The sequence below is a fragment of the Antechinus flavipes genome, chromosome 4, assembly GCF_016432865.1.
Source record: "Antechinus flavipes isolate AdamAnt ecotype Samford, QLD, Australia chromosome 4, AdamAnt_v2, whole genome shotgun sequence".
Classification (NCBI taxonomy): Eukaryota; Metazoa; Chordata; class Mammalia; order Dasyuromorphia; family Dasyuridae; genus Antechinus; species Antechinus flavipes.
The window spans coordinates 706,475-731,495 of NC_067401.1; the positions used below are offsets into that span (position 1 = coordinate 706,475).

Genomic DNA, 25,021 nt, shown 5'->3' on the forward strand with positions numbered 1-25,021 from the left:
CCCCACCAACCCCCCCCCCCACACACCCCCCCCCACACACCCCCCCCCACACACCCCCCCCCACACACACACACTAACACACACACACACACTAACACACATACACCCTCCCTTACACACACACACACACACACTAACACACATATACCCTCCCTTACACACACACACACGCACACACACACACTAACACACACACACCCTCCCTTACACACACACACACACACTAACCCACACACACACACACATACACCCTCACACACACACACACACACTAAGACACACACCCTCCCTCACACACACACACACATACACTAACACACATACACCCTCCCTTACACACACACACACACACCACACACACACACATACACCCTCCCTTACACACACACACACACACACTAACACACACACACCCTCCCTCACACACACACACTAACATACACACACTAACACACACACACACATACACCCTCCCTTACACACACACACACACATACACCCTCCCTTACACACACACACACACACTAACACACATACACCCTCCCTTACACACACACACACACACACTAACACACATACACCCTCCCTTACACACACACACACACACACTAACACACATATACCCTCCCTTACACACACACACACACGCACACACACACACACTAACACACACACACCCTCCCTTACACACACACACACACTAACCCACACACACACACATACACCCTCACACACACACACACACACTAACACACACACACCCTCCCTCACACACACACACATACACTAACACACATACACCCTCCCTTACACACACACACACACACACTAACACACACACACCCTCCCTTACACACACACACACACACACACACACACACTAACACACACACACACATACACCCTCCCTTACACACACACTAACACACATACACCCTCCCTTACACACACACACACACACACTAACACACATATACCCTCCCTTACACACACACACACACACACGCACACACACACACACTAACACACACACACCCTCCCTTACACACACACACACACTAACCCACACACACACACATACACCCTCACACACACACACACACACTAAGACACACACCCTCCCTCACACACACACACACATACACTAACACACATACACCCTCCCTTACACACACACACACACACTAACACACACACACACCCTCCCTTACACACACACACACACACACACACACTAACACACACACACACACATACACCCTCCCTTACACACACACACACACACACACACTAACACACATACACCCTCCCTTACACACACACACACACATACACCCTCCCTTACACACACACACACACACACACACACTAACATACACACACTAACACACACACACATACACCCTCCCTTACACACACACACACACACACACTAACACACATACACCCTCCCTTACACACACACACACACATACACACACACTAACACACATATACCCTCCCTTACACACACACACACACACACTAACACACACACACCCTCCCTTACACACACACACACACACACTAACACACACACACCCTCCCTTACACACACACACACACACACACACACACACTAACACACACACACACATACACCCTCCCTTACACACACACACACACACACACTAACACACATACACCCTCCCTTACACACACACACACACATACACCCTCCCTTACACACACACACACACACACACACTAACACACATACACCCTCCCTTACACACACACACACACATACACCCTCCCTTACACACACACACACACACACACTAACACACATACACCCTCCCTTACACACACACACACACATATACACACACTAACACACATATACCCTCCCTTACACACACACACACACACACACACACTAACACACATACACCCTCCCTTACACTAACACACACACACCCTCCCTTACACACACACACACACACAAGCTCCAGTAACCCCAGAGGCAGAGAAGACTGAGGGCTGTGTTTGGGGGGCGGGGGGCAGGGCAGCGCTCCGCCGAGCCCCAGGCGCAGGGCACACCCCGGTGCACGGGGCACGCTACAGCCGACTGGTGGGCCTGACTGGGGACGCCGACATGCCTGCCTCCCGAAGAAGGAGAGGCCGCGAGAGCCCGGGGCAGAGCGAGCCGGGGCCTGCGCTGGGGAATGTGTCTCCCCCGTGGCCCTCACCCACCTGCTTACGCGCACACAGCTGGGCTTCCCGGCCTGGGCTGCAGACAGCTGGAGGCCCGAGGTGTCTCACCTGTCCCCTCTCGGGGGGGAGGGCCGCTGGGGACAGGGAGGGCAGCCTTCAAGCTGGGGCCGAGAGACGGTCCCGGGGAATCAGGGGGGATTCTGGGCCCTGAGCCCACCCCGACGGCCACTGGGTCCCTTCCGAGCCTGAGAGTCTGAATCAGACAATTCTGCCGGGGCCGATGGTGTCTCTGACCTGCTCCCGACTGCGGGTGGTCTCGAGGCAGGCGGAGGTTCTCCTGCTGCCCGTCCCGGCGTGCCCGGCCCCGCTGCCCACCCCACTGCCTCATCTACAAGGCTCGAGTCCATCGCTTCAGTCTCTCTCCGCTGCCTCCTCCCTGGTGGCCCCAGACAGAGGGCAGCAGCGGCCTCGGCGCACCCCCTTCTCAGCGGGAGCTTTCTTTGCTTTCTCCTGCCTCCTGCTCCCCATCTGAGACGCCAGGGATCAGCCGCAGACTGAGACCCCCAGAGCTCGGCCCCGGGCGCCCCCAAAGCCCCCTCAGAGCCCGGACAAGAGGCAGCAGGGGCAGGCTGGACCGCCCAGCCAGAACAGCTGTGGCTTGGGGGCCGCCCCTCTGGCATTAGTGAGAACTTGGATCCGGTCCCCAAGGGACCTTGCATTCCCTGAGCCCCACACTTGGGGTCCTGGCGACTGGCCTTTCTCTCCCAGCCCCGGCCGGTCCAGCCCTCAGCTCCCCCAGGCCCTGCCTCTTTCTTGCTCTCATCTGCAATCTCCCAGGATGCCTCGGTTCTCCTCAGACCTCCTCCATGTTGGGAAGCCCCTCCCCACCAGGAGAAGGTAGAGAGCAAGAAAGACCCCAGGAGGTCCTTCAGACTCAGTGTCCTCAGCTGTCGAATAGAGATTTCACTAGCAAGCAGTGACCCTCAGGGTATCGTGGGGATATAAAGCGCTTCACAGACAGACTGTCGGTGGGTAGTCAGGAATCTCTATCTCCAGGCCATACTTTATCATAATCTCTCCGTCTCTGCTCAGTCCTTCCATCTCCCCATTGCTGGTGCCTCGTCTCAGGCCGATGAGTAAACGTCCAGCCCCAAGGGGACGTCTCCTAGCGGAGACCTGGTACTCCGTGCACGGCCCGACCCTGCGGGGGGGAGCTCCCAGTCCCCCGGCCCCTCCAGGAAGGGTGAGAGGACAGGTCTGGAGGCACTCGAGGAGTATGAAAGAGGCAGCAGAGGCTGGAGAAGGAGGGCCAGAGAGGGAGAGAAGGGCAGGAGGGGCTCGACTGTCTCCTGAGGCCGGCCCAGATGTGACACAACCTTCCGTGACTCGTCCAGGTGTATGACAGCTCCCTCTCTCTGGTGACTCATGTGGGCACGAAGGCTGATGCCCGAGGGAGCCCTGAAAGCCCTGCCAAGGATGACTAAGTCCTGGGCAAGGAACTAAAGACCCTGGGACACAGGTGGTGTTCTTATCTGTGGCTGACTAATGGCCAGGGTGGCAGGTGTGAGAAGGGAGCAGCTGTTGAAGAAAACCATCTCGAGACTGGCACTTGAACCTCAGGCTCCTGGCCAGGGATGGCGTACACCCCGGGAGCAAGCAAGGACTGGCAGCCTGGCGCTGACTTGGTACCTCACAGCTCTAACTGCAATGGAAAGCGGGGAAGAAACGCCACCACCTCCAGCCACCGCTAGATGCCATAGAAAGTGCCACAGAGTCCTGATCCTACAGAGAGTGGCTGGATGCCACGGAGAGTCCTGGACACCACAGAGAGTCCTAGGTGCCAGGGAGAGTCCTAGATGCCATGGAGAGTCCTAGATGCCAGGGAGAGTCCTAGATGCCACAGAGAGTCCTAGGTGCCAGGGAGAGTCCTAGGTGCCAGGGAGAGTCCTAGATGCCAGGGAGAGTCCTAGATGCCATGGAGAGTCCTAGATGCCATGGAGAGTCCTAGATGCCAGGGAGAGTCCTAGATGCCACAGAGAGTCCTAGGTGCCAGGGAGAGTCCTAGGTGCCAGGGAGAGTCCTAGATGCCATGGAGAGTCCTAGATGCCAGGGAGAGTCCTAGATGCCACAGAGAGTCCTAGGTGCCAGGGAGAGTCCTAGGTGCCAGGGAGAGTCCTAGATGCCACGGAGAGTCCTAGGTGCCAGGGAGAGTCCTAGATGCCACAGAGAGTCCTAGGTTCCAGGGAGAGTCCTAGATGCCATGGAGAGTCCTAGGTGCCAGGGAGAGTCCTAGATGCCACAGAGAGCCACCCAAAGCTCCATGAGGCAGATTCCAAGAAAGCAGAAGAGAGCACATGCAGTGGTGAGGTTTGTACAGGTTTGGGCAGAGTTCCAGAGTCTCTCATGCTCTGCACGTGCAAAGAGCCTTGGTGCGGGGGACAGTCTGGTTAAATGGCTTCAGAACGAGGAGTGGCCGGACCACTGATCTGTCACCAGTGGCCTTTGTCCATGTAGCAAGACCCTTCTGAGGTCCATCCTGCGCTGCGAGCCCCTCTTCTCAGTGATGTAGAGAAAGGCCCAGGGCATCGCTATGCATCGGCAGAGATGGGGAACACCCTGGGCAACAAAGGGACGATCCAGCAATGGTGCTGTTCAGGCATCCAGTCCCGGTCAACTCTCCGTGGCACCATCGGGGGTTTTCTTGGCAAGGACACTAGACTTTTTCTGGGTCATTTTACAGATGGGGAAATTAAGGCAAACATGGCTAAGTGCCTCACCCAGGGTTAGTAAAAAAAAAAAAAAAAGCCAACTTTCTGAGCACAAGATGGACAAAGGCGTAATAGATATTGGTTTGGAAAAAAGGCCCCAGGACCATCACCCCATCCACCCGCTCCCCCCCAGCCTCGGCCCTCGGCTCCGAGCCAACTGGAAATTCTTGCTTGACAGAGTCGAAGATTTATGATCATATTTCTAATGAAAAAGGTGAGAATAACTTGGGGTGCCTTGGGGTCATAAGATCCTGGAAAATTTCAGACCAATATAGTCCTACATGTCACCTCTGCATGCAGAGCAATCTGAACACAAGTCTAAAAAAAACCAAATGCAGCAAATGTTGGCCCAGCAAAAAGCGTCCCCTTCCCCAGAGTCTTTGGACAAACTGGATACTACGCCCGAGTGTGTGGGATTGCGGCCACAAGTCTCAAGAGCCGCCTCTTCTGCTTATTCCCAAGCAACAGAAATAAAATAAAAATGAAAAAGCCAGGCTTGGAAGCCTTCTCCGTTTGAAACTCTCTTTGAGAAGGTGGAAGGATTAATAAGAAGCCATCACTCTGACTAAAGCAGACCACTCCAACCGAGTTACAGGGATTAAGACAGGAAAGCTCTAACACTGTGAGACCTCAGTCTACTTTTAAGACTTAGACAAATAGAAATAAAAAATAAACAAAGAAGTTGACCTCAATAGGATTTTTAGAAAAGCTTGATATGATAAACCTCCAGCGATTTCTGAATAGGAATAGAAAGAAGTATACATCGTTTTCAGTTACATGGAGCATCTTGAACAATGCTTATGTAACACATTAAAACAGGTCCTAAAAACCTGTTGGTGGAATTAGAAAGTGGTCCAATCCTTGTGGAAATGATGCTCTGAAAGTCACTGAACAGTCCGGGCTTCCCTTCCATGCTTAGGACACTGCTAGCAGGTCTGCATTCCCCCAAGACAGCGGAGGAAGGTGCACAGACAGGCTTTTTGGGAAAACCGAGGGAGCGCCCATCCGTTGGGGAATGGCTGAAGAAATGGGTAGTGAATGTGATGGAGACCGTGGTGCTGTAATCAGTGCAACCCGGAAGGGCTGGTGTGGAGCAGCACAGAGTGAAGTGAGCAGAAACAGAACAATTTACACAATCACAACATTGTCAGAATCAGCATGGACCCCAGAGACCAGTGACAGAGAGAGGGCACCCTACAGCTCAGGTGGTGACGAGCCATTTGGGGCCGGGCCAATACGGGACTTTGTTCTGCTGGTCTCTTACAAGGACTTTGCTGTTGTTCCTTCCTCCAGATAGGAGGGAGATAAACCAAATATTTGTTTATTTTTTAAGTAAAATTTAATTTTAAAAAGTGAGCTCCCAGGGCAGCTGGGTGGCACAGTGGATAGAGCACCAGTCCTGAAGTCAGGAGGACCTGAGTTCAAATCTAGCTCAGACACTTAACACTTCCTAGCTGTGTGACCCAGGGCAAGTCACTTAACCCTAATTGCCTCAAAAAAAGTGAGTTTCAATAGGTCCCCTTTAAACCACCTCTCTCTCCATGTTCTTATTCCCATATGGGATAAGGAGGGGAGAGAAGATTAAAATAATAACGCCCCCCAGAGGCTCAATTATGTCATTCTCTGGCAAGAATATAAGGCGAGATCATGGGCAGATAGAAAATAAAGTATTTAGAGCACATTTCACCGAAGTGGAAACGTGTTCTGGGCTCTTGCTAGCTTCCTACTGAATTTAAAAGCTCTAGAGACTGGCAGAAGGGAAAGAGGGAGACGATATAAAGTAGAAGGAAAGGGTGGAGGCAGGGCAGAGGAGAGGAGAGGGCAATCCGGTGAAACACTGGGGACGCTTTGGTGAGAGCGGCGGGCGACGGCCCTCCCTAGCTCCTGCCCCCAGGCCAGCAGATTCAGGAGATGAGCACCCCTCTGCCCCCAAACGCCCCAGTCTTGCCCTGCAGACCACAACCAGCCCCTGCGGCCAAAGGCACGGTCCCTGATGGAGGTCGGTCGTCAGCACCGACCTTGTTAGGGCGCAGCCTTTGGACCACAGGAAGCCCCCCTCACGTTCCCGCCGGGCCCCAAGGGAGCGGGGGACGCTCAGACCCCATTACCTTTTTTCCTATTGTGAAATATTTCCAGGCCTGGGCTTGGTGAGTGGGGAGGTTCTGGTAGGAAACGAACTTTCCGTCCACCCACTTGTAGATGGTGGAGCTGGCCTGGCGGTTGGCGGCGGCCGCCAGAAGCCCCACGTGCGGGATGGTGAAGACCTCGATGCCCATGGTCTCCGACGGCGTGGCCAGGCTCTGGTGCTCCTCCACATAGTCCAGCTTCACCTTGGCTGGGCCGGAAACAGAAGCAGTCACCGGGCGGGAGGTGGGGAAGCAGGTGGGGGCCTGGGGAGGAGCTGGTCCCAGGGCTGCCGGGCTCCAGGGAGGCCCGTTTGGATGGGAACAAACGGAGGGAATCTCTAGAAGAAGGAGCGGCCCCCACCCAGTGCGATGGGAGGAGCAGAGAGCTGGGGGCAGAGAAGGATGTGTCTGAAAGAGGGAGGGGAGAGAGGAGGAGGGGGAGGGGGGAAAGGGGAATGGGGAGAGAAAGGAGGGGAGAAGGAAGAGAAGAGGGAGGGGAGAGAGGAGGGGGAAAGAGAAGATGGAGGGGGAGAAAGGGAAATGGGGAAGAAGGGGAGAAAAGGGAGGTAGAGGGGGAAAGAGAGGAAGGGGAGGAGGAGAGAGGGGAAGGGGAAAGGAAAAGAGGAGGGGGAGAGAAAAGGGAGGGAGAAGGGGAAAGAAAGAAAGGGGAGAGTGAGAGAAGAGAGGGAAGGGGAGAGAGAGGGGAAGGGAGAAGGGTAAGGGGAGAGAGAAGAGAGGAGAAAGAGGAGGGGAGAAGAGGGAGGGCAGGGGAGAAGAAGCCCACCTCATTTCTCTATTTGTTTCCATGATTGTTTAGAAGGGACTTGGGCTCGGGGTGAGGGAGGAGGCCCCTCCACTGCCCCCTTCCCCCCTGCCCAGGCAAACCTCCCCAAATAAGGACGAGGACACAGCCTTTCCCAGCCCAAGCCCCCAGTGCTGAGAGACAAGGCAAGCCCCAAGCAGAAGGCGCTGACCATTGGGTGCTGTACTGACAGCTTTTCATCTCAGTTTCTTGCAGATTTTCAAAATTTGGGCCCAGAGCCAGTAGTGAAGGTTTTCAAAGGACCTTCCCCTCTCCCTCGCCCCGAGCCCCGAGCCTGCTCTGGCTGCCGGGGCCCAGCCTGGGCCCCCTCCCTGGGCTTTGGGCGGAGCTCCCCGGCCCGGAAACCTGACCAAAGCCGGCCCGCTCACCTTCTATCATGGACACCCACTCGGTGCCGACACACAGGTAGAGGCCCCTCCGGGAGGCGTCGAACCAGAAGCGGGCGGGCTCCCTCCTGGTGCACTGAGGCCGCGGGCCCAGGGTCACTTTCATGTCAGCCTCTGCACACAGACCAAAGGAGTGACTGATCCCCCAGAGGTGACCGTTCTTGGGCGGCAAAATTAAGGAGCACTTCTGGAATACCCTTGTGGGGGCTCTGACCCTGGGGGTCCTGGGGGGGTGGGGGGGCTTTAGAGTCAAAACCCCTGCCCCTGACACTCCCTCCTGTGAGACCCCAGCCACGGGAGCCCCCGTTGCTGCCCCTGCGGCCAGAATCATGGCGCCCCTCTGGCTCGGAGGCCGCTGCCCCACGGGAGCTGGGGCATTTCTAGGGTCAAGCCCTGCTTCGGGGGCCCCGCCGGGTGATTTCCAGGGCAGTGGGCCCCGTGAAACGCCGTCTGCCGTTTTGGAGAGATGCTGCCCGGCCCAGCCTCCGATACCTTTCGCTCTTTTTGTCCCGTCTCATTGTTCAGTTCTATCGAGCTCTCGGCCCCCGAGGCATACGGGCACAGGCGGGCACATCTCCACCCATCTCGCCCCCACAGCTGGTCCCACACCCCACCTGCTGTGCTGATCACGGAGCCACTTTAGGGCCATGGAGCCTGGAGGCCCGGGAATCGGCCTCCAGACTGGCGGTCCGCCTTGGGCGCTGACCTTTGGGCGCTGAATACCCGACAGGGCCATGACCTTGCCCACAGATCCCACGGCACACCCAGCCCCGAAGGGGCAACTCTGGAGTCCTGTGAACTCCCCGGCCACAGAGGTTGCATGGAACAGAAAAGTGGCCGCCCAGCCCAGGGCCCTCCGGCAGCACAAGGACCCCGGAAGCCGGCTCAGTGACCGTCCAGCCCAGGGCCCTCCGGCAGCACAAGGACCCCGGAAGCCGGCTCAGTGACCGTCCAGCCCAGGGCCCTCCGGCAGCACAAGGACCCCGGAAGCCGGCTCAGTGACCGCCCAGCCCAGGGCCCTCCGGCAGCACAAGGACCCCGGAAGCCGGCTCAGTGATCCAGCCCAGGGCCCTCCGGCAGCACAAGGACCCCGGAAGCCGGCTCAGTGATCCAGCCCAGGACCCTCCGGCAGCACAAGGACCCCGGAAGCCGGCTCAGTGATCCAGCCCAGGGCCCTCCGGCAGCACAAGGACCCCGGAAGCCGGCTCAGTGATCCAGCCCAGGGCCCTCCGGCAGCACAAGGACCCCGGAAGCCGGCTCAGTGACCGCCCATCCCAGGGCCCTCCGGCAGCACAAGGACCCCGGAAGCCGGCTCAGTGACCGCCCAGCCCAGGACCCTCCGGCAGCACAAGGACCCCGGAAGCCGGCTCAGTGACCGCCCAGCCCAGGGCCCTCCGGCAGCACAAGGACCCCGGAAGCCGGCTCAGTGACCGTCCAGCCCAGGGCCCTCCGGCAGCACAAGGACCCCGGAAGCCGGCTCAGTGACCGCCCAGCCCAGGGCCCTCCGGCAGCACAAGGACCCCAGAAGCCGGCTCAGTGATCCAGCCCAGGACCCTCCGGCAGCACAAGGACCCCAGAAGCCGGCTCAGTGACCGCCCAGCCCAGGGCCCTCCGGCAGCACAAGGACCCCAGAAGCCGGCTCAGTGACCGTCCAGCCCAGGGCCCTCCGGCAGCACAAGGACCCCGGGACACTCACCATAAGGGAACCGGAGCACCTCATCTTCGGGCATCCCTGCGAGGTCCTGCAGGACCGAGGGGATGGACAGCACAGTAAGCTGGGCGTTCCTGCTGGGGCACATCCGGGAAGTGGCGTCGGAACCAGGAAGCAGGACCAGCTGCCTCAGCAGGCCCTGGCAGAAGAGGGAGAGGGCTGGGAAGTGGAAATGCCATCATCCACCAAGGGCAAAGGGGAGGAAGGTCTTCTGGTCCAATGGGATTCGCTGCAAGAGCGAGTCAGGGCCCAAAGGGGGCGGGGGCTGCTCCTGGGCTTTGGGGTCCCATCCTAATTTGGGGGTCCCTGCTGCCATTTCGCAAGAGTTCCTGAGGAAGAAACTTAGAGGGGATGCCCTAAGATCATAGTCCAGATGTGGAAGGGACCCCAGAGAGCCCCCATTGGACGAGGGGAGGAACCGAGGCCCAGGGAATAAGGGGACTTGCTCAGGGTCACACAGGATTCTTAAGACATGTCTATGCAGGATTCGAACTGAGGGCTTCCCAGCCCCAAGTCCAGATGCATGTTGGGTATTGACGGCCAAGGGACCCCTGTAAGCAGTGGGGAGGGGTGGTCCTAGGGGGCTCATGGCAGAGACAGTGCCCCCCCCCCAGAGCCTGCCTGTTCTGCCTGGGACCTCATTACAGAGTGGCCCAGAACTCATTAAACAGCGACCCCTCCCCACTGCTGCCCACTTCCCCTCCAGCCCCGAAGGGCATCTCTCACTAATGTCCCTGCTGGCGCTCGGGCACCCGGAGAAGACCACGACGGGGGGAGGGCTGATTTTGCACTCACGGTGAAGGTGCCCTTCTTTCTCCGCCGACTCCCGATGAAAAACCGGGATCCCTTCATGGTCAAAGACATCGGGAACGGGGTGTCGACAATCCTGAAAGCGGGGAGCGGGCCGTGTCAATGGGGGCGGGCCTGGGCCTTCCTGCCACCCCCAGTGACAGGACCCTTCTCCGGGCGGCATAATTCCGATTTGTGCCCTCGGGGAGGTGGGGGCGGGGTGAGCGAGAACTCGCCCCACTTCCAGGGTCTCTCCCCCTGCCCTCGGCCCAAGCCAAGAGACCCCCAGACCCAAGGCAACAGCGGGCAGCAGATGGGCAAGCCCTTGGGAGCGGATTTTCCGGGCCCTGGAAGGGTTCATGGTCCTGGAGCCACGCTGGGGTCCCCCTCCCTGACTCCTCTCGTAATTTCAGCAAGGAATGACGGGTTTCCCCGACTCGCGGGCTCTGTGCTTTCTGGCTGGGACAGCTGCTGGACAAGGCGGTGGCTACAGGGGCCCAGGGTCACCTGATCTCGGGGAATCCCGATTCCTGGGAAGTGCGAGGGACGCACTCGGGGGGGGGGGCACAGCACGTGCACACGCACACGCAACATGCACGGGACACGCGTGCAGCGCACATGACCACATGCACGGGGCTACATGTGCCAACACGTGTGTACAGTACAAACAAGGCACGCGTGCACACCTGCACGGAACACGTGTGCGGCGCACAGCCCCATGCACGAGATGCGGACATGCGTGCACACACATGAACATGCATGCACAGACACACGTGTGTGTGGAGCACATGCACACGCACCCTTCCCTCCCCTCCCGGCACCTACACGTCCGTGGGCACGCTGCAGTCGGCCGTGAGGGAGAAGGAGCTCTCGGACACGGCCAGGACCAGCGTGTGCCACTGGTTGTCGGTCAGAGGGACGTCCTGGAAGGTCACGCGGGTCTGCCAGCTGCCCGAGCGCTCCCGGCTCAGGAAGAGGAAGTGCAGCTTGCGGGGCGAGTAGCGCAGGCCCACCAGCAGGGTGTCGCTGGCCTCCTCCACCACCGTGAAGATGTACTCGTTCTTCTGCAGAGACAGGCGGGGGGCGGGGGACAGAGCTCTGGGCGCCAGCCCCTCCCCTTTTGTGGGCAAAGACACGAGGGCCGCCACGTCCTGGGACAGCTCCAGAGCCCGGGCTCGTTCCCCTGCGCCACACTGCCCGCAGCGCCCAGGCCGGTTAGTGGCGAGTGGAAGGAAGGGCCAGGTGTCCTAGCCAAGGGCCACGCGCCGTGAGTGAGCCTGGCTCACTGGCATGTCCCCTCACCCATTTCTAGATCACGGCTCTGTCTGTGTCTCCTTCCCCTTTTCCTCTCTCCCTCTCTCTGTCTCTCTCTGTCTCTCTCTCTGTGTCTCTGTGTCTCTCTGTCTCTCTCTCTCTCTGTCTCTCTCTCTCTCTCTGTCTCTCTGTCTCTCTCCTCTCTAACTCGGTCTCTGTCTGTCTCTTTCCATCTCTGTTTCCCTATGGATTTCTGTCTATCTCTCTGTGCGTCTCTGTCTCTCTCTCTCTGTTTCTGTCTCTGTCTCTGTCTCTCTGTCTCTCTCTCTCTGTTTCTGTCTCTGTCTCTGTCTCTCTGTCTCTCTCTCTCTGTCTCTGTCTCTCTCTCTCTGTTTCTGTCTCTGTCTCTGTCTCTCTGTCTCTCTCTCTCTGTTTCTGTCTCTGTCTCTCTCTCTCTGTCTCTCTCTGTTTCTGTCTCTGTCTCTCTCTGTCTCTCTCTCTCTGTTTCTGTCTCTGTCTCTGTCTCTCTGTCTCTCTCTCTCTGTTTCTGTCTCTGTCTCTCTCTCTCTGTCTCTCTCTCTCTGTTTCTGTCTCTGTCTCTGTCTCTCTCTCTCTCTCTCTCTGTCTCTCTCTCTCTCTCACTCCGTCTCTGTCTCTCTCTCTCTCTCTCACTCCGTCTCTGTCTCTCTCTCTCTCTCACTCCGTCTCTGTCTCTCTCTCTCTCTCACTCCGTCTCTGTCTCTCTCTCTCTCTCTCACTCCATCTCTGTCTCTCTCTCTCTCTCTGTCTCTCTCTCTCTCTCTCTCTCTGTCTCTGTCTCTGTCTTGCTTTTGCCCTCACTCGTGACACGACTTCATGCCCCTTCCGTGCCCTAATACTGACTACGTGGTGCCCGCTAAAGGTCCGGACGCCCGCTAGCCATCCTGGTTGTTACCAGTGCCAGGGCCAGTGCAGGGTGGCCCCGTCGGAGCTGAGGTTGGGCCCCCTCCGAAGGTCAGCAGCAGGCTCAGGCCCTGGCCCTGAAGGGCCCCCACCTTCCCCTGCTGCGCTCCAGGCCCAGGACATGGCCCGATTGCCCGTGAGAGGGGAGTCAGAATGTGACTGGGGGCTCGTGAGGGTCACCCCATCAGGACCAGCCTGTAAGGCTTCTGAGTGCCCCAAACTTGGCTCCTCCCCAGAAGGTCACTGGCATGTAGGACGTGCCGTGGGCATCAGGCCGGATGTGGAGAGTGTGAGCCCCGCCCCCATCCCCGGCTCGAGGCCCCGGCCGATCCTAGCCGAGCGCTCACTGACCTTGGGGGGGAGGTTGAGGACCTTCAGGGTGACAATAATGGAAAATTCTTCAGGAAAGAGGTCACAGTGTAGAAAGATCCTGGAGGCCGGGAAGCTCAGGAGGCGGGGGCTGTACACGGCCGACAGCTGGAAGCCCCGGGCCCCCTGGGCCTGGATCATCCTCAAGCCGCCAGAGGGACCGCTGCCGCTCGGGGGGATCACTTCGGAGAGGATGTCTAAAGGGCGCAGATCTGTGGGAGGTAAGAGAGAGCACAGGCTGAAGAGGTGCCCCCAGCCCTGGTCACGGGCTGCTCGCAGGGTCAGAGCGGGTCTTCTACCGCCCCCTCCCTCTCTCAGCCCTCCACAGGTGGGAGCTGGCACAGCAGGCACAGTGGGCACAGCAGGCGCAGGGGGCAAGGTCTTTGGTTTCACTTCTTCCCTGATTTAAATTGTCTTTGGGGGGAAAAGCAACAGGACTCTGCTTCCTTAAGCATCTCCAGGGGACAAAACATTCATTCTTAACAGGTCAGAAAGCTAGCCAGGTCAGGGTGCCCAACCTCTCCCTCCCATCCCCCACCCCCACCCTGCCCCCATTTGGCAGATGAGAACACTGAGGCAGGATTGCACCCGGGGCCTCCGTCTGGGACCTCGGGCCATGGGGTACCCAGTGGCCCCCCTGTAAAAGCTTCCGTGGCTGCTCTGCCCCACCCCCATGCCCAAGTCTGTGGGTCTCCAAGTAATAGGCACGCCCCTCCCCCAACAACTTTGCAGAGAAATCGGTATCACAGTGGGGGGGGGCAGGGGCCCAAACTCTGGGGGCACACGGGGAAATGACAACAGTATTCCTTGTCTTCTGAGCACTGCCTTTAGACGTCACCAGAGATAGCGCCCCCCAGCCGAGGGTCCCAGACTGGGGCTTCCTCAGGGAGGAAGGACAGAAGGACAGAAAGGATTTCAAAGGCAGAGTTTTAGGAGGAATCGAGGCACCGAGGATGGGCACAGCATTGGCTGTGTGTGTATGAGTGTGAGTGTGTGTGAGAGTGTGTATATGAGTGTATGTGTGTATGTGTGTGGGATTATGACTGTGTGTGTGAGTGTGTGTGTGAGAGTGTGTGTGTGAGTGTATGTGTGTGTGAGTGTATGTGTGTATGTGTGTGGGATTGTGTGTGAGTGAGTGTGTGTGTGTGTGAGTGTGTGTGTGAGTGTATGTATGTATGTGTGTGGGATTATGACTGTGTGTGTGCGTGTGTGTGAGTGAGTGTGTGTGAGTGTGTGAGTGAGTATGTGTGTGGGATTGTGTGTGTGTGAGTGTGTGTATATGTGTGAGTGAGTGTGGGAGGGTGTGTGAGTGAGTGTGAGTGTGTGTGTGAGTGAGTGTGTGTGTGAGTGTGTGTGTGTGAGTGTGTGCGTGAGTGAGCGTGTGTGAGTGAGTGTGTGTGTGTGAGTGTGTGTGAGTGTGTGTGTGTGAGTGAGTGTGTGTGTGTGTGTGTGCGTGAGTGAGTGTGTGTGTGTGAGTGTGTGAGTGTGTGTATGTGAGTATGTGTGGGATTGTGTGTGTGAGTGTGTGTGAGTGTGGGAGGGGATTGTGTGTGAGTGAGTGTGGGGGGGGATTGTGAGTGTGTGGGGGGGTTGTGAGTGTTTGTGTATATATGTGTGAGTGGGGGGATTGTAAGTGTGTGTGTGTGTGTGTGTGTGTGTGTGTGTGTGTGTGTGTAGGGGGCAGGAGGACACCAGGTGGTCTCCTCTATCACAGACAGAATTTCATTATGACCAAAAGAGGGGCTGGTGCTGCTCAGCTTGCAGATGAGAAAACGATGGCGAAATGCGCTATCTGGAGGTAGGGACCATTGCCGGCCTGGGGAGGGGGCCAGCTTGGATTTGCTTGGCCACAGAGGCCCGACCTAGGCTGGCCATCGGGCCCTCTCCGGAGGGGAAGGCTCTGAGCTCCCTTCTCTGGGACGACTTGCCTGGGCCGGGGCCCAAGGTTCTGAGGGGAGCCCCAAAGCCCTGGTGACAGCTGAGGAAGCAGCCTCCGGAGCTTCCTGCCCAGGAGATGGGGCAGCTCCCGGGCGCTGGGATTAGGCAGAAGCTGCTAACAGGAAGTGAGTCGATGAGCAGGATTTCCTCCTACTGTCAGGCAACCAGCGCTTCTCCAGCACGTACCATGTGCGCTGGGAAAACAAGCACAGGGAGGACAATGATCTGCCCTCAAAGAGCTTCCAGGCCGGGCCCCAGAACCCTGGCGAGATTTCTGCCGGTGCAGACTCCGGGCACCCCCAAGGGCCACGTTTTGTTCAGAGCTTCTTACATGTTTGAATTCCCGGGCAGGGATAATTAGGGTTTATTCTTAGAAACCTCCAAGTGCCAGCTTCGGGGCACCCCGGGGTGCTGAAAAGACGGAGCCAGTTGGAGAGGCGGCTCCTGATCCGGCCTGATAAGTGGTTGGCAGCACCTCGCCATGCACACCTGGCCTCCCCTGGCTCCCTGCAGCAGGGCTCTGCCAGGGCGGCGCCCACTTTCCGATGTCCCATCCAGGCTGGCCCAGGGGCAATCCAACTGAAGGGAATCCTGCTGACGAGGCTGCTTCTGTGCCCTGTAAACGTCCCCTTCTCCCGCCCCCACCTCTTCCGGGCCATTAGCTGCCTCTGCGCCCGAGCCCCGCTCCTAAACTCCACTGAAGGCCCTTGTGGCCACCCAGGAAGAGCAGCAGGACGGGGACGTCAGGCCTGATGATTCCCCCGTGGCAGATGAGGAGCCCTGGTCTCAGAGGCAGCTGGGCAGCATAAGGGTAAATCAGACCTGGAGTCAGGAAAAACCAAGAATCTGGCTTCAGATCCTTAAGAGCTGTGTCACCCTGGGGGAGTCACTTCATCTGCCTCAGTTTCCTCAATTGTAAAGTAAAAATAACAGCACCTATCACAGAGAGTTGTAGCGGGTGCTAAATAAATGCTTTCCCTTCCCTTCCAAGCTAGGACCCTGTCCAGACCACAGAAAAGAAGAAATGGGAAGACTTCCAGCTCAAAACCCCGGATCTGGACACCCTTGAGCAAAGGAAGAGCCAGTGGAGTATCATTGTGCTATGAAAAATGATGAGCAGGACGATTTCAGCAAAGCCAGGGGAACGCTGGACACAGTGAGAGCAAGATTGTAGGATTAAGAACTGTGATGACTTAGCTCTTCTCACTCTACAACGACCCAAGAGCGGCCCAAAGGACCCTGATGACGTCCGCCACGGCCCTCCGGAGAAAGAACTGAGCTTGATGGACTCCAGACTATTTCCCCCTTTTTTCTTTCATTTTTCCCTTTTATTTGGGTCTTGTACAAAATGACTGGCATGGAAATATTTACTAGAATAACCTCCAGCGGATCGCTTCCAGGAAGGGAGGGATGGAATTTGGAACTCAACATTTTGAATAAAAATTTTTAAAAACTGGGGGAGAGGGATGCCAAGGGGGAGCCAGAAGCAGAGCCACCTGACCGTGTTGCAGCCGCCCAGAGGCAGGGCGAGGCTCTTCGCTCGCCCTGCTGCCGAGGGAGCTGCTTGATCTGTCTAGCCGAGACATCACGAGGTCAGGGAGGCCAGCAGAGCAAGGAAATGAGGTCATGCCGTTCCGGAGCTGCCGGTGCCCCCGGGAGGGCGAGTCTGGCCCTGACTACCACAGTGCTTCTCCTTTGGACTCTGGGTGTGGGAGAGTGTGAACCTGGGGGCTTCATAGCTACTCTCCTTGCTGGGCCATTTGGTCAAATGTCTCCGAGTCTACAGGCTGGTCGTTAAGCAGAAACCCCCCGGGTGGGGTCCACGAGTGAGGGTTTAGGAAGCTTGCCACCAGGAAGTTTAGTCCTAGAAGCGGGAAAGTCAGAGCCGCCGTCTCTTTGGGGACTCAATGACCAGTGACAGCAGGAGCTGGGTGAGCCCCCAAATGGGTGGAGACATTACAGATTGATGAGGGCTTCAGGACCCTTTGGGCTTGGAGTTAGAATAAGCTCAGGCCATCGAGAGGCTAGGAGTGACTGAGACCGCCAAGGCACAAGGAAGGAACCCTGGGAGATACCAAGCCAGGGGGAAGCGCCCTACGCCCGGACGCGTCAGCTCAGCCGAGGAATAGTAGCCGCCATCAGCAAAGCTTCTGTCCGCTCACATCCTGACTTCATATCTGTTGCCCAGCAGGGTCCTGCTCAGTTCCCACACTCTTCCCCGGTTCCAAGCGTTGCCCATCGTCACCGACACTTCTCCCAGACGAGGAGTTAGTGGGATCCCGGGCGCTCGGTGCCCTTTAGCCAGGGAGGTGACCTTGAGAGGCCTTTGGTTAGTGATGGGGGTTCCCTGTCAAGCACAGTGCCACTGAGCCTTCTGTTTCATTCCAGAACAACTGGAGGTACAAGGAGGCAGATCTAGGGACCCTCGTTTCTATCCTAAAAGGGGCCAGGCAGCTCGGGGGTTGGAGCAGCCGAGGCTGGATGTCCCCATCGTGGGCATGTTCCTTACAATGGGGTGGGATTACAAGACTTCTGGGATCTGGGGGCTCCGGGCTGACATATCGTCTTGCTGGAGAATTCAAAAATAAGCCTCCTGGGTTCCTATGACTCGGGAGCAAGTTTGAAGCGAATTCAGTCGTCACAGATGTACCCTGATTGTCCAGACAGCCCAGGGCCTGAGGTCATAGGCCAAGAGATTACGGCATTTCTGCCAGAAAGGTTCAGAGTCAAGATTTGAATCCATGCCCTTGGCTACCAGAACTGCTATTTCCGATTTAACTAGGATCCCTGCAGAAGTGGGATCGTGGCTATCGGAGGAATCCTGTGGAGTGGAGAAGGGATTCTGGGGATCTCTAAGCAAGAACAAATGAGACTCCAAAGGCTCCAGGAAACTCTAAAACAGGTTAATGAGGAAGGGGTGAGGATAAAAGTAGAAACAAAAATAAGGAAATGATGGATGTATTACTATCAGATGTACACACACACACACACACACACACACACACACACACACACACACACACACTGCAGAGGAGTATAAAAGCCTTGGGCGGAGGGGAAGGAGCACTCCAAACCCATCCCTCCTCCTCTGCTCCTCTCCTGAAAATCCTCCCCACCCACCCACCCACCATGTGCCACACCAGCTGCTCCGCTGGCTGCCAGCCCACCTGCTCCGTGCCCGTGTGCTGCAAGCCCGTCTGCTGTGTGCGTCCTTGCTGCTGCCCGGCCTCCTGTGTGGCCCTGCTGTGCCGCCCAGCGTGCCCTGTGGTGACCAGCTGCCAGGCAGTCTGTGGAGCTGGCAGTTGCTCCCCCTGCTGCTGTGTGTCCAGCCCCTGCCAGTCCAGCTGCTGCCAGGCTAGTCCCTGCAGCCCCTCTTGCTGCGTGTCCAGCCCCTGCCAGTCTGCCTGCTGCGTGCCAGTCTGCTGCAAACCCGCCGTGTGTGTGCCCGTGTGCTGCGAGCCTGTGGTCTGTGGGGTCCTCTCCTGTCAGACCTCGTGCTGCCAGCCAGCCTCCTGCACCTCCCTGCTCTGTGGACCCTCCTGTGCCCCCTCCTGCTGCTGAGCACTCCTTAGCCCAGTTCAGTCGAGAGAAGCTTGGAACAGCTTCCCCTCCCATCACCATGGTCACAGGGCCCTCACATTCTACGTGACCTGGTGGGACTCACAAGGCCCGAGACCCAGGCTAGGTCATTGTTGTCAGAGTCAGCTGGGACTCGTCTCACCTCAGGGCCTTCGCTCTGGAGCAGGAACCCCCAGACCCCGGGCCACCGAGCTCCGGCTTTCCACAGTGAAGCTCCCTCTGACAGCCTCAAAGCAACCATGTAATAAATTCCAAAGGAGACGTTTCTAAAAAGTTCCCAGGCCTTTGTTTCCTGAAGCCTGATGGTTGGGGGTGGGGGGGAGGAAGCAGCTTGCCTAAAGGGGAAGGAAGCAGTTTCATAGGTTCCTGGGGAGATGCCATGCTCATGGTCCGAGGGGATCAAGCCAGACTTATGGGAACCTGGAAGGGATTTGCCTGCTTTCTCCAGCTTTGGAGATGCATTGTGGGAGGGCAGAGGGCACAGCAGCAAGCGCCACCCAATGCCTCCCTTTGGGGGTGGCAGAGACTGGGTTCTCAGTCCCCTCACTTTGCATCTGGGGCTCATCTCTCGCTTCATCATTGCGCTGCTCATTCAGGTCTGGACTGACCTCCCTTCCCTCAGCCTTCTCTTCCCATTTACTGGAGGTCTAGGTACCAGTGCCGAGGACACAGCAGGTGCCCGATGGACAGGAACTGTCATAGCCTCCCCGCAGAGCATCCGGCCCCGTGGCACTCGGGCTGGGGAGAGAAGGGGGCCGGCAGCTTCCCCGCTCTGCTGAGGGTTTGTGGGGGAGACCCCGGGCCACAGCTGCTCGCAGTAACATGGGGCTGTCAGGCCCAGTGACACGAGGGAGAAAAGAGTCCTGTGGGCATGAGTATGACAACACTGGGAAGTCCCGGGCAGCTGGGTGCCTCCGGGGGAGGGGGCAGTGTGAGAGTGCGAGTGTCTGTGTGAATGTGGCGGGGCGTATGTGAGTGTGTGTGTGTGAGTGGGGGCTGTGTGAGTAAATGTGTATGAATGAGAGGGTTATTTGTGAGTGTGGGTACGTATGTATGTAAGGGTATGTGTGCATGTGTGAATTTGGGGGGTTACGTGAGTGAGTATAGGTGTTAGGGTATGTGGATGTGTGTGAGTGCGGGTGTGAATATTATATGAGTATGAATATGTGTATAAGTGTGGGTGTGAGTGGATATGTGAATATGGGGAGAGAGCTGTATGTAGGGGTGGGGATGTCTGTGAGTGTGTATGTCCAGGTGTGAATTTGTGTGTGTGTGTGTGTGTGTGTGTGTGACGTGTTGGGGGGTGATATGAGTTTGTCTGGAGTGTGTGTGAGTGTGTGTGTGTGTGTGTGTGTGTGTGTGTGAGTGTGTGTGTGTGTGAGTGTGTGTGTGTGTGTGTGTGAGTGTGTGTGTGTGTGTGTGTGTGTGTGTGAATGTATGGGTGTTGTACCTGGGACACCAGTTACCAAGAGATTCCCACCTATCACCCCTGAGCACCTGATGGCTGGAATCTGTCCTTTCAGGGAGCCTTCCCACCCCCATTATCTGGCCCTACCAAGTGCCCCCACAGCCCTGCATGCACAACCCCCCTCAACCCCACTCCCAAATCGATGGTGGTTTCAGGGCCTGAAGAAAACCCAACGAAGCAGGAGTAGCCCAAACCATGAGCCTTCCTTGCTCCCATTCCAGGCTTCAGAATGACCCTGGGCACAGTTCCGTGGTTGGGCTGACCAACTGATCTTCTTCAAGCTCCCCTGGGAGTTCCTTGATGCTGGACAATGCCCTAACTGACCTCTCATCGCCTCCCTGTCTTCCACCAATAGCTACTTAAACCTCCCCTCTTCGAGCATCCCAGAACAGTCCCAGCTCCTCCCTCTAAGGAGACCTTGCTTCCTCTTTGCAGAGAATACAGAGCCTTGGGACTCCCTCGTCCCTGTTAAATCTCAAATTCTTTCTACACCACCTATTTCTCCATCCCGGGGCTAGTAAGATCAAAAGAAAGAGACTCTCCTTACTGTTCTCCATTATCATCTGCTCTTCTAGGAGGTTATTCTTCAGTTCTGCCTCTGCCCCTCTGTCTTTCTCTCTCTCCCTCTATCTCTCCTTCTCTTCAGCTCTTTGTCTCTGCATCTCTTCCCCTCCATCTTTGTCTCTTCCTATCTGTCTTTCTTCTTCTTCCTCTTCTTCTTCCTCCTCCTCCTCCTCTACTTCTTCCTCCTCCTCTTCTTCCTCTTCCTCTTCTTTTTTTCTTCTCCCCACTCTTTCACCCCTTCTATCTCTGTCTGTCTCTGTCTTTGTCTTCCAATATCTCTCCTCATCACTAACTTTTTCTTTCTGCATCTGTTCTCCTCTATTTCTTTATCTCTTTCTCTTCCTTTATCTCCGTCTCCATTTCCATTTCTATCTCTCCTTGTCACTCTTTCTCCGTGTGTTTGTGTACGTCTCTTTCTCAGCTTTTCTCTCTATTTCTGTCTCTGTCTGTCTCTGTTTCTCTGTGTGTGTCTCTCTCCCCCATTCCCTTCTCCTCACACACTTTTCCACTAGCCCATACTGGGGAATAGTGATCTTCCATCTTTTCAGTCCATCCTCCAGACCAGGCATTACAAACTCAAAAAGCATTGGGGGCCACTAACCCAAGCGTAAGGATCCCTCTGGAGGGAATATCAACTAGCTTTAAAAATGTCTTTCTGTATTTTGCTGTATTTTCATTCATTTTTAAAATATTCACCCAAGAGGTTTTAATCTAATCCAGTTGACCTCAAAATAATTGAGAGCCGTGTATGTGGTCCCTTTGCTGTGGAAGCTGTCCCAATGACGTTGGAAAAGTGATCATGTCATTTTATGACCCAAGTCTCTGCTGTCAAATAGAATACAAACTGCTCTGTTGTTGGCCCTTCAAAGTTCTGCATGATCTTGCTCTCTAGACTTCTCAGAAAATGTTGCTTTATGTCATTGGTTCCTTTGGCCTGCTCGTTTCCCAACATAATATTCGCTGACTCCTCAAGCAGCTGGGAGGACTCAGAATGACTGTTTGCCCTCCTCCCTCCCACCTCCAGGAACTACAAGTTGGACTTTGTACTAAAAGCCTGCCTCATTACATCCTTCAGATGCTTCTTTTCTCAAATTTCCATGTTCAGGACTTAGTCTTATGGTAGGCCAGGACTAAGGGTTTCAGGGATGATTACTAAAGGACAGAAAGGTAATATTGAATTGAGGATGTTTGTGGACCAATGTTTATCTCACCAGCTATGTCACCAACCCCTAATGATTGGCTTCTGAGGGAAGTGGCCACAAACAACAACAGGGAAGAAGGTCCGGTCTTCCCTTGGGCCGCCCTCCTGGCAGGAGGGATATAAAAGCCCACCAGGCTAGGGCACCTTCACACGCAGCCCCACAACCTCACTCCACTCACACTCACACCCACACGCACATCCCCACACCCACATCCACACGTCCAGACACCAGCCCCATCCCAGTGAGGCTCCAGCCCCTCCCTGCGTCAGGCACCCGGCCCCTCGCTGACACCCGTTTCCCAGTCTTTGCTGCCCAAGGCGCCCCATCCAGCTGCTCCCAGCATGGCAGACACCTGTTTCTCCGGGCCCTGTGTTCCCACGGCCTCGGCCGTCTCGGTCTGCTCCAGTGACGTGAGCTGCGGCAGCAACCGAGTCTACCTGCCCAGTTCTTGCACCGGCTCTTCCTGGCAGCTGGACGACTGCCCAGAGAGCTGTTGTGAACCCAGCTGCTGCGGCCCCCCCTGCTGCCCAGCCCCATGCTGCCCAGCCCCGTGCTGCACGCCGGCCTCCTGCCTGACCCTCGTGTGCCGGCCTGTCTGCTGCGTGCCCGCCACCTGCCAGGCAGCGTGTGAACCCGGCCCCTGCCAGGCTGTCTGCACCTCCTGCTGCTCGCCATCCTGCTGCCAGCAGTCTTGCTGCCAGCCCACTGGCTGCGGATCTTCTTGTTGCCAGCAGTCCTGCTGCCAAGCCCCTTGCTGCGCTGCCTCTCCCTGCACGGTGCAGTCCTGCTGCTGCGTCCCCGTGTGCTGCAAGCCCAGCTGCTGCATCGCCCTGCCTGTGTGCTGCAAGCCCAGCTGCTGTGTGACCACAGCCTGTTGCCCCGCCTCCTGCTGCTGCCAGCCCAGCTGCTGCCGCCCGGCCTCCTGCGTGTCCCTCGTCTGCCGGCCCGTGTGCAGCCCGGCTTCCTGCTGTGTGCCCGTCTCCTGCAAACCCTCTTGCTGCGCCCCCACGTCCTCCTGCTCTTGCTGCTGCGCCCCCTCCTGCTGTCCCGCCAGCACCTGCTGCCGCCCGGCCTCCTGCGTGTCCCTCGTCTGCCGGCCCACCTGCTGCAAACCCGCCTGCTGCGCTCCCAGCTGCGGCCAGAAATCTTGCTGCTGACCACAGGCTGCTGCTCTCTGTCCCCCCGCCTGACGCCCCCTGTCTGTCCCCCGCCCCGGGCACCACTTCTGCTGGTCTCCGGGATCCCTCCCCGAGCATCAGCCTCAGTAACTGACCGGCCACCACCCGCCACCTTGCCTTGCAGAGACCTCGGAGATACCAAGGTGCAGCAAACAGCTCCGCCATCACAACCCATGTGGGTCTCTTCCAAACCATGGCTGCCCTCAGCCCCGGCCCCTGCGTGGCGTGCACCCGGGCCCACTGCTTGCAGCCCCCTGGCAGGCTCTCTCTCAGCTCATGCCTGTAACCGGGCCCTCTGCTTGCAGCCCCCTGGCAGGCTCTCTCTCAGCTCATGCCTGTAACCGGGCCCACTGCTTGCAGCCCCCTGGCAGGCTCTCTCTCAGCTCATGCCTGTAACCGGGCCCTCTGCTTGCAACCCCCAAGCAGGCTCTCTCTAATATCAAAGTGCTCAGGGATGGCTTTGGCCATAGGCTGTCCTACTAATAAACAGCATCAATTTATTTTTCTGCCTCTCACGCATGCTGTTTCTTCATCTTGGGTCCAGCCGGGAAAGCGGGAGCCTCACGCTGGCACAAAGCAGCCTGAGGAGCCCACGATGCCCCAGGAGTCAGTGCCTCTAAAGTGACCGGCGTACTAAGCACATGCCTCACCAAGGTCCTGCAGAGCCGGGCCCTGACACATCGCACCCACACTCTGCCCCCTGCCTTCCAGACCACAATCCTGTTGCCTTAATATCTTTCCCGTCTCCACCATCACCACATCCAAGCACACCAGCCAAGAGTCCAGCTGCTTCCAGGTCACAGGAGGGGGGAACCTTTGCATGCACTGCTTAGGAAAGATGTCCTTGGCAGGCATTTCTCTGGAATGACTCCCTGGCACTCCAGCTTTCTGGCATCAAGCTTAATAGAAATAGGCCTTTAGACATGAGGGGACCCTCACCTGACACTTGCACCTCACAAGCTGGCCTTTGCCTGGCCTTGAAGACCCTGAGCCCTCATGGCGACTACTGGCAGCTACTGCTTTGGAATGAGCTCCAGAGCACAAGGAACACCTTGATCCATGTACAAGAACACATATCCTGTGCGAGAGGTCCCTGGCACAGAGCCAGCCTTGACACGATGCGGCCAGCTGATACACTGTGGAAGCCTCGCTTGTTGCCAGGACGGGTTGAAGGATTACCAAGCCCTAGTCACCCAGCAGTCCAGGCAGATAGCATGAGCACAGAGGGCGTTGCGGCTCTTGAACTGCTGAGGAGGCTGGAGCTCTCGGAGCACAGGGGCCTCGCCCACAGCCGGGCAACTCAGCAGTGAGCGAGCACCAAATGCTTATGGCCCAGTGTGCTGGCAGGGCCCTAGACACTCAATGCAGCGGGCTCACCAGCCCATCCAGTGCTGCCTCTGCAGCAGCCTGTACTTTCTTGAATGAATTTTCGGGCCATGACACCAGTGGCTCACATGGCCGCAGAGGCAAAGGTGTCTGAGCATGGGACCCACCTGAGGTACAAGGGAAAAGAGGAAAAAGCCCCATGCCAGCAGAGTCTTGCTGACAGTCATGACTAACACAAGAGAAATGTGGCGCTGGGCAAGGATATCCCGGGCCCTGTTGTCTCCGCCACAAATCCTCAGGGATTCTGGCCCTGGAAAACCACTTTGTCCATGGTAGAAAGGCCCTGCAGGAGTAAGATCTGAGGTGACATTTCCCACGGCAAAGACAGGAAGACTGTGGCGA

General features: G+C 57.1%; 2 protein-coding genes across 2 annotated transcripts in view; one reads left to right on the forward strand and one right to left on the reverse strand.

Moving 5' to 3' along the window:
• TSPEAR (thrombospondin type laminin G domain and EAR repeats) overlaps positions 1-17,541 on the reverse strand; it is a 41,155-nt gene extending 23,614 nt beyond the window's left edge. Inside the window, exons 1-8 of the mRNA XM_051992954.1 lie at positions 17,465-17,541; positions 16,804-16,875; positions 13,347-13,764; positions 11,625-11,863; positions 10,806-10,896; positions 9,996-10,149; positions 8,282-8,413; positions 7,073-7,299 (exon numbers count right to left, since the gene is read on the reverse strand). Coding sequence (XP_051848914.1) covers positions 7,073-7,299; positions 8,282-8,413; positions 9,996-10,149; positions 10,806-10,896; positions 11,625-11,863; positions 13,347-13,764; positions 16,804-16,875; positions 17,465-17,541 — 1,410 coding nt within the window. The remainder of the gene's footprint in view (positions 1-7,072; positions 7,300-8,281; positions 8,414-9,995; positions 10,150-10,805; positions 10,897-11,624; positions 11,864-13,346; positions 13,765-16,803; positions 16,876-17,464) is intronic.
• A 764-nt stretch (positions 17,542-18,305) lies between these two features.
• On the forward strand, positions 18,306-23,778 carry LOC127559282 (keratin-associated protein 10-8-like). Its single transcript, XM_051992956.1, has 2 exons — positions 18,306-18,858; positions 22,362-23,778. Exons 1-2 carry the CDS (start codon positions 18,432-18,434, stop codon positions 23,270-23,272), a joined length of 1,338 nt encoding a protein of 445 aa, XP_051848916.1. The 5' UTR covers positions 18,306-18,431; the 3' UTR covers positions 23,273-23,778.
• The last annotated feature ends 1,243 nt before the right edge of the window (positions 23,779-25,021 follow it).